Raw genomic sequence first — 12,915 nt, 5'->3', positions numbered from 1 at the left:
TGGAAACTCTAAAGCTTCGCAATTTAGCATCGCCAAGGCCTTTAGATTAGAATAACCAAATATGAAGTAGATCTGATGAAATCTATAGGAGGAATTCGTTAAAGTACGAGGCCTGGAAATGGCAAAAACTGAGCAAAAATTGAAGAGAAAAATCAGACTTCCTGTTGAGTTTAGGGCATGGGTCCAGAGACTTTTTGTAGGTGTTGGCATGTTAAATGTGTACCAATTTCCGTACGTGTAGGTGAAACATAGCGTAAAGTGCACATCGTTGAAAGTTTGTAGGTGGCGCTATCGAGCTATTTTGCCACACCTAATTCTGAAACCCATTTCAGATGTAAATTTTCAACACTCCTGATGCATGGGCAAAGTTTCATGAGTTTTCGAGTATGTTTAGGCCCTCAAAAATGCAATTCATTTGGGGAAAAAAAATAAAAATATATATATAGCTGCAAGCAGTGATGACGGGCCCAAGCACTACGGCGCCATCACCACCTGGTAACTCTAGGAAAACAAAGCATGGTGGCCGCATGTATTTGAGAGGGTAAATATAAGAGGTGTCACAAAGTGTCACACTTCCTGTTGTCAGTTGGTCGTGCTATGGCCATGACCCATAATAGCCGCATAAATGTGATCAGCCCCCATTACCAAACATACAGCTTAATTTTCATAAAAATCATACAATTCACACAGAAGACATAAGGAAATTCCTGTTTCACATTTTTTCCCTTAATTTATTACACCACCATGGTAAAACTGTTCGATATATCAAAACTCCGTTCACAATTTAGCATCTTCAATGTCTTGGCATAATATTGCCTAAATTTGGTGACAGTCACATGATTCCCCTAGGAGGAGTATTGAAAAGTTCAGGGCTTGCAATTTTCAAAAAATGTACATTCAATCCAAAATGGCTGACTTTCTGTTGGGCGGAGCTAATGACTGTCATTTTGAAAGTTGTCCGACTTGATGAGAACAATATATGTAGCAAGTTTGGTGATCGTAGAAGAAACTGACCCACACAACTTTTGTCAAAAGGTGGTGCTACGGAGCTCCCCAGCCACAACCATGTGTTAACTTTTTTCCAGGCCTAATGGCGACAACTCTGATGTGTGCAAAATATCATGAAAATTCAAGCATGCCTACAGGCAACACTATTTATCACAAATCCCTTCAGAATTTAAAATCTGCACTGTCTTGACGTTATTCAAAATTTTTTTAAAGCAATTCAGGTTAACATAATAGGGATATTTCAAAGTCTGTTAAAAGTGACACACTTCCTTCCGCCAGCTGGTGGTGCTACAGCCGTGACCCACAATAGCCACATCAATGTGATCAGCCTGTAATGACAAACATTTGGCTAAATTTTTATGTAAAATCATACCATGCATGCAGAAGATACGAGACATTTCCTTATTCCATTTTTTTGACGCAATTTTATCTTTTCGCCATGGCAACACCGTTCGATATATTAAAAATCCCTATGCAATTTAGTATCGTCAATGTCTTGGCATGATGTCGCCCACATTTGGTACCTGTAACATGAAATTCCTGGGAGGAGTATATCAAATTCCTTAACATGCATTTTTCAAACAATCCAAAATGGCCAACTTCCTTTTGGGCAGAGCTTATGACTGTCAGCGCGAAAATTGTCCGGCTTGATGAGATCTACATGTGTACGAAGTTTGGTGACTGTAGCTCAAAAGGGATGTGCTACATAGCCCCCCGAACATGCCCATGTTCTAGATGGCGCCGCAGAGCCCCTCCTGCACCCCCCCCACCTGTAACTCTGTCACGCCCTAATGGCCAGCAACTCTGATGTGTGTGCAAATTTTCAAGAGTTTTCACACATGTTATGTACCCCAAAAGTACTGAAAACCTTGAAAAGAATAATAATAATAAAAATAATAATCCTTAGAAGAACAATAGGGCTTCCGCTCTTTTAGTGCTTGGACCCTAATAAACACCTAGAACAACAATAGGGCCCTCGCACCATCGGTGCTCGGGCCCTAATAAAGGCCACTATTTTATAGAAAAACAAAGACAAAGAAAGTTGATTATAAAAGTTTTATTTGAATATTTACATATTTAACTATAAAAGAAAAAAAAAAACATGCTAACAGCTTTCCTTCTCACACGTTCTCTCACAAACACACAGAATGCTCATCTCACACATACTCTCCACAGTTGGAGATGATGACTTTCTGTTTGGTCTTGCCATCTTTTGATCCCTGAGCCTGTAAAAAAAACAAAAACACCAAGTAAATTAGAAGTCAGAACAAACAAAAAAAATCCAGTAAACCCTAATTGTTATTTTAAGTGTGCAGTATTTTCAAATGTCTAAAAGAAAAAAAAAAAGAAAAAAAAGTATATAACATGAAGCGTCACTCTGTCAGCCACTCACCTCCATGGCTCGTAGTACATCCATGCCCTCTGTGAGCTCTCCAAATACCACATGTTTGCCATCCAACCAATCAGTTTTATCAACAGTGATAAAGAACTGAGAGCCGTTTGTATCAGGACCTGAGTTTGCCATCGACAGTTGACCTACAGACAAACATGCACAGAAAAAGTGTTTGTAATAACTAAGAGTTTTGTCATTGATAGCCGACCACTGCACGCTCACAAAGCAGATTGGATCACTCTTCTTAAAAAAAAAAAAATCAACAAATACACACAGTGGCTCACTTACTAGACTTTGTTCCCCAAAAGCCTAATGCACTCAAAAATAATCTCACTGAGCAACGATAGACTACATGCCCCAAACGCAAGGCATTGCTCACCTGGTGCAGTATGTTTGAGGACAAAGTTTTCATCGTCAAACTTGCGACCATAGATCGATTTGCCTCCAGTGCCGTTGTGGTTGGTAAAATCTCCACCCTGACACATAAACTGAGGGATGATTCTGTGGAAGCTGCTGCCTTTGAATCCAAAGCCCTTCTCGTGTGTACACAGACAACGGAAATTTTCTACAGGAAAACATAAAATCCCTTCAGCTTTTCTTTTGCAATGCAAACTGCTCATAAGCATTCTCCAAAACCTACATGTTGCACACAGTGGGCCTCATTCATGAAACGAGCAGAACTCATTTTTGTGTAAATCGTTCGTAAAGCCATTCTGATGTGAATTCTCAGATTCATAAAAGTTTTCATATTTTCAAAACGTAAGTTGGTATGAACAAAATTTACACCTGCTCCTGACCACGTGTAAATCGTGTTGTGGTCTTACAGGCAAACTGTCATGACAGCATTTTGATAGAAGTGAAATTAAATAACTAATGACAAAATTAATAATTAAATTAGTGAAATTAACCTTAAAAATAAATAAATAAATAAAACTTTTATTTTTATACCATAGCCTATACTTATTTAGAAATGATTCTTTACTGCTTGAATTAATTTTTTCAAAGTATAATATTTTCCCAACTCTACTTTTTTTACTGGTTGGACAGTTTTTTATTATTTGATATGAGCTCTATAATTTAGGTTTCATAATTTTGCATAGGCATTGGTAAATCGCATCAGTAAGTCCTCACTTTCTTTGAGATGCTACTGTGTTTGCTAAATGAAAACTTCATGATTTCATTACTGTTCCGCATAGATGTTAAAAGCATTTACTAGCTATCTGGTGCCTTCCTTATATGGTGTTTTCATTGGCGATGCACACAGCCCCTCTTTACGAATGTTTGGAATTCACTAACATAAACGCCTTTTACTAACAAATCCAAGGAGTACGAAGCCTTTGTAAATCCAGCGGAAAGTGTTCCGAATTTAATCATATATTTACGAAAGTTTCATGAATGAGGCCCAGTGTGTGTGTGAGTTTCTTTAGGTGATTTATTGAATCTTACCTGCGGTCATGGGCACAACATCCGCTCGCAGAAGGAAGCACAATCTGCCTGCAGGTTTGTTGCCAATCTTGATGTCCATGTAGACCTGAGGGTTAGTTCTACCTTTCTTTGCCGGCGGTTCTCCCTGTTCATACACAAACAGTAAAGGAGCAATGCCATTTAGACAGCATTAATGATAAATCTTATATCAAATATTAGGGATGGGAGGATCGATCCTAAAGTATCGATATTTCTAACACTGATGTTGTATCAAAAATATTGATCCTAAATGTTTTTAAATATGTTTTTTTAAACTAGGGATATTATTATTTGGTTAACATGAACAATATTCATAAGCTTCAAAGTGAAATAAAAAGGATTAGGCTATATTAGCAAATACTTGTGCAGGATGGGAACTATTTCTTCCTCTGCTCATCTTAACATGTATGCTGAAAGACACAAGCAGACAAGCGCTTGCGCCGTCACAAGGCTCGTTCAAACAAGAGGGATCAGTGCCTTATAGAGGTAATGATAGAAAATCAGAGAAACAGCTTCTGGACAGCAGTGTAGTCTAGGGCATACACCGTATGCCCACCTATCTTTCTTAGGATTTTGCGAATGCCCACCTAAAATGAGTGATGATACATTTGGCTGCCAGAACAAGTAGGCTTTTGACCCAGAATTTTTCAATCAACTAACACAATGCCACAGCACCGTTGAGTGAATTGTGTGTGTGTATATAATATAATAAATATATATATATATATATACTGTATAATATATATACTGTATATATATTATATATATATATATATATATATATATATATATATATATATATATATATATATATATATATATATATATAATTATATATGGCGCCATCTTGAGTCCAAGTTTAAATTGTGTTGTGTTAATTTGATGTTATTGTAAATTGGTATATGTCTCATCACTGTCACGACTGCTATGTTGATCGGAACTGCACCCAAGAATTCACACACCACTGCACTTGTGTATATGGCTGTGTGACAATAAAGTGATTTGATTTGAGATATAGGATATATATATATATATATATATATATATATATATATATATATATACACACATACACACACACACACAGTGCCTTGCAGAAGTATTCAGACCCCTGACAAATTCTCTTATATTACCGAATTACAAATGGTACAATGAAATTTCATTCTGATTGATATTTTATTATATACAACAGTTAGTTACCTCTTACCGGAGTTTCCAAATTGGAGAGGAACTACTGTTTAAAATGGCGGAGGAAATTGCGGTTTCTATAGTGAATGACTGAATAGGGAGAAATACCCCCGCTCGGATGGCTATTTTTCCACTGAGAAAGCTGATCTTCAGAAAGCTGACAGCATCTCTGCTTGGGAGTGGCAACAGTTGATCGCACACGCTCCATCTCTCTCTTTCTCTCTCTCTCTCTCTCTCTCTCACACACACACCTCTCTCTCTCTCTCTCTCTCACACACATCCATCCATCCTTGTTTATCCAATAACTTGTTAAAACAGCATAAGCCATGATACTATTTCTGAAGTGACATTTTTGAATTACTTACGAAGGCTTGGACGCATCATTTGGTTTGAACCAGCAACGGCAGATTCTGATCTGTCGCGTAAGAAAGTAGTTCCATGCACAAATGCATTTTTATGACCGTACTCAGTTTTTTCTATTTTTTTTTAAATGTACTTGTTCATTGAACTGTTGTATATAAGCAATATTACACTTGAAATCATGCTATATGGCCCTACATCAGCACTGCTGTGATTTGGCCGCAGGTAATCACAGCAGTGCTGATTTAGGGCCATATCGCACTCTTGCTCGTGTGATATTGCTTAATTAAAACACTGAAACTCAATTATTCAATTCAATCAATTATTGTAAGGTGACATTGTTTTTTTGTTGGGAAATATTTTTATGAAAAATAAAAAATTGAAATATCTTGCTTGCATAAGTATTCAACCCCCACACATTAATATTTGGTCGAGCCACCAGTCTTTTGGGGTACATATGTACCAGCTTTGCACACAGTGACAAAGTGATTTTGGCCCATTCTTCTTGGCAGATTTGCTCCAGGTTGTTCAGGTTGGTTGGGTGATGCTTGTGGACTGCAATTTTCAAATAGTGCCACAGATTCTCAATAGGATTGAGATCAGGACTTTGACTGGGCCACTGTAGGACATTTATCTTTTTGTTCTTGAGCCACTCCAATGTTGCTTTGGCCTTGTGCTTGGGATCATTGTCATGCTGAAGGGTGAATTTCCTCCCAAGCTTCAGTCTTTTAGCGGACTGAAGCAGGTTCTCTTGCAATATTTCCCTATATTTTGCTCCATTCATTCTTCCTTGAATTCTAACAAGATGCCCAGTCCCTGCTGGTGAGAAGCATCCCCACAGCATGATGCTGCCACCACCATACTTCACTTTTGGGATGGTGTGTCGAGGCATAGGAAGTGTTAGGTTTGCACCACACACAGCACTGAGTTTTGGCCAAAAAGCTCTATCTTGGTCTCATCTGACCACAAAACCTTCTCCCACATCACAGCTGGGTCACTCACATGCTTTCTGGCAAACTCCAGACGTGCTTTCAAAGGGTACTTTTTGAGGAACGTCTTCTTTCTTGCCACCCTCCCATACAGGCCAGCGATATGCAGTGCTCTTGATATGTTTGACTGGTGCACCATTACTCCATTCCCAGCCACTGAACTCTGTAGCTCCTTCAAAGTTATTGTTGGCTTCTCTGTGGCTTCTCTCACAAGTCTCCTTTTTGTTAGAGCACTGAGTTTTGAGGGACGGCCTTTTCTTGGCAGTGCCTGGGTGGTGTGGTGCAGCTTCCACTGCCTGATTATTGATCCAACTGTGCTCACTGGGATGTCCGAACATTTGGATATTATTTTGTACCCTTTCCCTAATCTATGCATTATTATTACTTTATCTCTAACTTCTGTGGAATGCTCTTTGGTCTTCATTTTCCTTCAGATTCACAGTCTGACCAATGATCCTTCAACAATGTTTTTTTTATCCAGACAATGTGATTGCAACTTTAACGATTCACAGGTGGATGCCAATGGTAAAGTGTCTGTGTCCTCATTAGGGCAATTTCTTTCATCGGTGTCACCTAGCTGCTTCCACAGCACAGGGGCTGAATACTTATGCAAGCAAGATATTTCAGTTTTGTATTTTTTATTTTTTTATATATATATATTTCCCAACATACAACCAATGTCACTTAACAATAATTGATTTTGAGCTCCAGTGTTTTAAAATAAAATATCAAACAGAATTAAATTTCATTGCACCATTTGTAATTCAGTAATATGAGATAATTGGTCAGGGGTCTGAATACTTTTGCAAGGCACTGTATATATACAGTCGAAGTCAGGAGTTCACATACACTTAGGTTGAAGTCAATAAAACTCATTTTTTAACCACTCCACAGATTTAATATTAGCAAACTACAGTCTTGGAAAGTAGTTTAGGACATCTACTTTGTGCATGATAAGTAATTTTTCCAACAATTATTTACAGACAGATTGTTTCACTTTTAATTGACTATATCACAATTCCAGTGGGTCAGAAGTTTACATACACATAGTTAACTGTGCCTTTAAGCAGCTTGGAAAATTCCAAAAAATTATGTCAAGCCTTTAGACAATTAGCCAATCAGCTTCTGATAGGTGTACTGAATTGGAGATATACCTGTGGGTGTATTTTAAGGCCTACCTTCAAACTCAGTGCCTCTTTGCTTGATATCATAGGAAAATCAAAAGAAATCAGCCAAGGTCTCAGAAACAAAATGGTTCATCCTTGGGAGCAATTTCCAAACACCTAAAGGTACCACATTCATCTGTACAATCAATAGTACAGAAGTATAAACACCATAGGACCACGCAGCCATCATACCACTCAGGAAGGAGACGCATTCTGTCTCCTAGAGATGAGTGTAGTTTGGTGCGAAAAGTGCAAATCAATCCCAGAAAAACAGCAAAGGACCTTGTGAAAATGCTAGAGGAAACAGGTAGACAAGTATCTAAATCCACAGTGAAAAGAGTCCTATATCAACATAACCTGAAAGGCTGCTCAGCAAGAAAGAAGCCTCTGCTCCAAAACCGCCATAAAAAAGCCAGACTACAGTTTGCAAGTGCACATAGGGACAAAGATCTTACTTTTTGGAGAAATGTCCTCTGGTCTGATGAAACACAAATGTAATTGTTTGGCCATAATGACCATCAATATGTTTGAAGGAAAAAGGGTGAGGCTTGCAAGCTGAAGAACATCATCCCAACTGTGAAGCATGGGGGTGGCAGCATCATGTTGTGGGGGTGCTTTGCTGCAGGAGGGACTGGTGCACTTCACAAAATAGATGGCATCATGAGTAAGGAAAATTATGTGAATATATACTGAATGAAAATCTCAAGACATCAGCCAGGAAGTTAAAGCTCGGTCGCAAATGGGTCTTCCAAATGGACAATGACCCCAAGCATACCTCCAAAGTTGTGGCAAAATGGCTTAAGGACAACAAAGTCAAGGTACTGGAGTGGCCATCACAAAGCCCTGACCTCAATCCAATAAAAAATTTGTGGGCAGAACTGAAAAAGCGTGTGCGAGCAAGGAGGTCTACAAACCTGACTCAGTTACACCAGTTCTGTCTGGAGGAACGGGCCAAAATTCCAGCAACTTATTGTGAGAAGTTTGTGGAAGGCTACCCAAAACATTTGACCCAAGTTAAACAATTTAAAGGCAGTGCAACCAAAAACTAACAAAGTGTATGTAAACTTCTGACCCACTGGGAATGTGATGAAAGAAATAAAAGCTGAAATAAATAATTATCTCTACTATTAATTCTGATATTTCACACTCTTAAAATAGTGATCCTAACTGACCTAAGACAGGGAATGTTTTCTACGATTAAATGTCAGGAATTGTGAAAAACTGAGTTTAAATGTATTTGGCTAAGGTGTATGTAAACTTCTGACTTCAACTAATATATATATATATATACACACACACACACACACACACACACACACACACACACACACATACACACATACACACATACACACATACACACACACTACCGGTCAAAAGTTTTGAAACACATTCTTTATTATAATTTTTTTTTTTCCTCCACATTTTAGAATAATAGTAAAGTCATCAAAACTATGGAATAACATAAATGGAACTATGAGAATTATGTTGTGACAAATCAAAATCCAAAATAAATCAAAACTGTTATATTTTAGCATCTTCAAAGTAGTCACCCTTTACCTAGAATTTGTAGACATGTACTCTTGACATTTTCTCAACCAACTTCTTCAGGTATCACCCTGGGATGATTTTAAACAGTATTGAAGGAGTTCCCATCTATGTTGGGCACATATTGGCTGCTTTCCTTTATTTTTTGGTCCAAATCATCAATTTCAAAACCTTTTTTTTTTTTAAATAAATTGTAGTTTTATAATGAAATAAATTAATATGGTGGCACAATTATATTTTTGTCTACAAAACTAATTTCAAACATTTAAGCATACGCCTTCAGTTCAAAAGATTTTTAAGATCATAAGAAACATTTCAGTCAAGTGTTTCAAAACTTTTGACCGGTAGTATATACACACACACACATATACATATATATATATATTAGTTGAGATTCTCCCTAAATGTGCAGGGAGCTGCAGGAGTGCAACTGATGGCACAGGCAACACAGACAGCCCGACTAAGCTGATCCACCAATCAGAACGTTCATTTCAGACGTGATTGGATATTTGTTAACCAATAATATTTTCTGTTTCAGTAAGGGATGGGATATTTCCAGCGTCTGATGCAAAAGTATACCTGGAGTAACCACAATTTGCACTGTAAATGTATTTCCTTGCTAAACGTAAATATATGTTTATACATTTAAAATTAACTTATGCAATTAAACTTTGTGAAAATACTGCATGTTATTACACCCCTGCTAGTTTTTGATGCTCTTTTTTCGCCTTTTACTGCTGTCGGTGGTGCCTTTTTCTCGTGATATCAAATAATTTCAATTTATATTTTTAAATAGGAAAACAATTTCACTATACACAGAAAAGCACATAATAATACACATAAAACAAATAACCATTAATTTATGTAGGCTATATATGGTAATACAAGGTAACGTGTTAATGTGAACAATGCTTAACAGTTTATTGCGTATTATGAATTAGTTTATTAGTTAGAGTAATAATAAAGTATTAACAATTTTCACAGTAGCCTAACAAAAGGAACATTAATTAGACCTTTTAATTTAAATACATATTTAATATGAAGTTACCATACCATGGTTCTTAGTAGTGTACTGTGCACGATGCCAGCAAGAAACTTACCCTGATTACCATTTTGTTATTTATGAAAAAAAAAAAAAAAACTTACATATTTTACATATGTACTGTATATAAATGTAAATGAATTTTAGAGATCAGGTGCATGTGTTTTTTTATTTTTTATTTATAGAGGGGTCTTTCATAAATTCACAGTATGCCCACCTCTTCATACACTTCTACACTATTGCTTCTTGTGTAAATTCACACTAAAACAACAACATATCTAACATATGACATTTCTTATAATTGTGTGTAATTGTTGTTAATAAGTAATTAAAACAAATTGTTAACTATGGATTTACTACAGTAATATTGTAGTAGTAACCATGGCTAATTGTGTGGTAACTATGTTTAAGTAAATCCCATGGTTAACCTATAGTTACTGTAGTGAAACCATGGTTAACTTTTGTAAGGGTTAACAAAACCAGAAGTCTAATAATTTTCTGTTTAGGCTCACAAATGTAAAAAAATAAATAAATAAATAATAATAATAATAATGGCTTGAATTATGACTAATTATAATTTAAATTACCCATTATATCCCAAGAAATCACAAAAAAGTCTATTTAATAGAAGTATCGTATTGGTATCGGTATTGACGATATTGGACTTTAAATTATTGGTATCGGATCGAAAAGAAAATAAGTGGTATCGCCCATCCCTATCAAATATGTATTATCAGACATGGACCAGATGGCTCGGCCAAATTAGCTATTTTTTTCAACTAAGCAATTTTTCAGGTATAATATTGAGAACTAATAAAATTAAAACTTTCCCACCTCCTGAGTGTTTGTACTGGCTGATTCTGCAGCTGACGCCACCTCCTCACTCTCCTCTGTGGTCTGCCCTGAGAATTTCTTCAGCCAGTCATCTTCAGACCACACTATGAGCAGAATAGCGATCAGATATAAAGCAATGTTTCATGGACAGGCAAAATGGAGATTCAACGTTAAATCCAAGAGATCCCAAAATCCATAAAAATCATGAAACACATTTTGAGATCCCAAACAGCCATGAAACTGCATGCAGAGAAGACTTGCCAAATGAAAACTTACCTGGTCGAGAAGAGCCCTCTTTAATCCTCATGGGTTTAGCAGTGTTCACCCTGATAGTTCTGCCGAACAGTTCCGATTCATTCTGCAGAACACAAAATCAAAACAGACATGAAGCTGGACTCTTAAGCTACATTCACAATTCCACTGTGGCTGAACTATCCCTTTAATGTCACTCACACTCTGATTGGGTTTACTGACTCACCATGTTATCGATGGCAGCCGCTGCATCCTGGAGAAAAAGCAGACAACAATTAGAGAAAGCAAAACTGCTGAATTCAAGAGGCTTTACCTTTTAATGTAGAAACATATCAGTGTTGCCTGTTCAAACTATGAAAATCCAACAACATTGTCTTGGCTAGTGAGCCAGAATTAATTAATAAGATACCACACAAGTTTGTGTTTTGAGTGCTTCGTAGTTTCAATATATTTAAATAAAAAAAAGATCAACTGAGTTAAGAAATTATTCCATCTTAATAAAAAAATATAGCAAGTACTCACCTCTGCCAGCTCAAACTCGATGAATCCAAAACCTCTGTGTTTCTCTGTGGTGAAAAAACAAGAATTCTGCTTACAACTGTTGGTGTGTTTAAGTGATCAAAGCGTTTTGTGTCGTATGAGTTAAAGTGATGCAAATGTGTTGTCAAGTGTGTTAAAGCGATGAACGTGTGTTTTTCACCAGTCTCATAATCCAGTGGAATCTGAATATCTGTGATGTCGCCGAACGGAATAAACGCCGCGTGCAGCACTTTCTCATCCACCTCTTCCGCAAGCCCACCTGAAAATAAAATACTGGATTACATATTTAAGTTTTTTTAATATTTCACCTCAAACATGAATTGAACGAAAAATTCGAATTCAATTCTCTCTCCTGATGTGCCCCAAACTGCAGCCGACAATCGGATCCGTAGAACTAAAATTACAGTCAGTTAGAGACAACAGAACGTGTTTATTTTGATTTATAATTTTGATTATTTTCATACCAACATAAAGAACACGTTTATTCGACGCCATCTTGCTTGTTAACTTTAACCTTTTACTCGCTTTTCTTCTCCATGGCTTGACGGGGTTTAACCGCAACTCGCAGTCTGTCGCCCTCTACGGATGCAAAGGACAAACAACAGGCTACACTAAAGACTGTATGTCTATGATTTAGACGTGTAAATAACTGTCATTTTATTCTAAAATTAAAATGTTTATTGACAGAAATAATTATTAACCCTTTTATTTAGTGGGTTTTTAGATATTTAACACTGTGGTCCGTCCCCCCTAAATCTATGTCTTCACAAGCGATATGATAAGTGTGGGTGAGAAACAGATCAATATTTAAGTCCTTTTTTACTTTAAATCTACACTTTCACATTCTTCTTTTTTTGTTTTTGCCAATTAGCATTTTTGTGCATATCGCCACCTACTGGGCAGGGAGCCGAATTTTTAGTAAAAAATTTGTTAAATATCTAATTCTCACCCACACTTATCATATCACTTCTGAAGACATGGATTTAACCACTGGAGTCATATGGATTACATTTATGCTGCCTTTATGTGCTTTTTGGAGCGTCAAAAGTTTGGTACCCATTCACTTGCATTGTAAGGAACTTCAGAGCTGAAATATTCTTCTAAAAATCTTTGTTTGTGTTCAGCAGAAGA

General features: G+C 36.8%; 1 protein-coding gene across 1 annotated transcript; it reads right to left on the bottom strand.

Moving 5' to 3' along the window:
• Positions 1–2,050: 2,050 nt before the first annotated feature.
• On the bottom strand, positions 2,051–12,349 carry ppie (peptidylprolyl isomerase E (cyclophilin E)). The gene is made up of 10 exons (XM_051723520.1): positions 12,249–12,349; positions 11,945–12,043; positions 11,767–11,810; positions 11,471–11,497; positions 11,269–11,350; positions 10,993–11,096; positions 3,848–3,971; positions 2,781–2,966; positions 2,402–2,544; positions 2,051–2,234 (listed from the first exon to the last, which is right to left on the bottom strand). The coding sequence occupies exons 1-10, from the start codon at positions 12,277–12,279 to the stop codon at positions 2,166–2,168; spliced, it is 909 nt and encodes a 302-aa protein (XP_051579480.1). The 5' UTR covers positions 12,280–12,349; the 3' UTR covers positions 2,051–2,165.
• Between the last annotated feature and the right edge of the window lie 566 nt (positions 12,350–12,915).

Source organism: Myxocyprinus asiaticus, chromosome 17, assembly GCF_019703515.2.
Source record: "Myxocyprinus asiaticus isolate MX2 ecotype Aquarium Trade chromosome 17, UBuf_Myxa_2, whole genome shotgun sequence".
NCBI classification, from domain to species: Eukaryota; Metazoa; Chordata; class Actinopteri; order Cypriniformes; family Catostomidae; genus Myxocyprinus; species Myxocyprinus asiaticus.
This window is presented reverse-complemented; position numbering and strand designations above follow the sequence as displayed.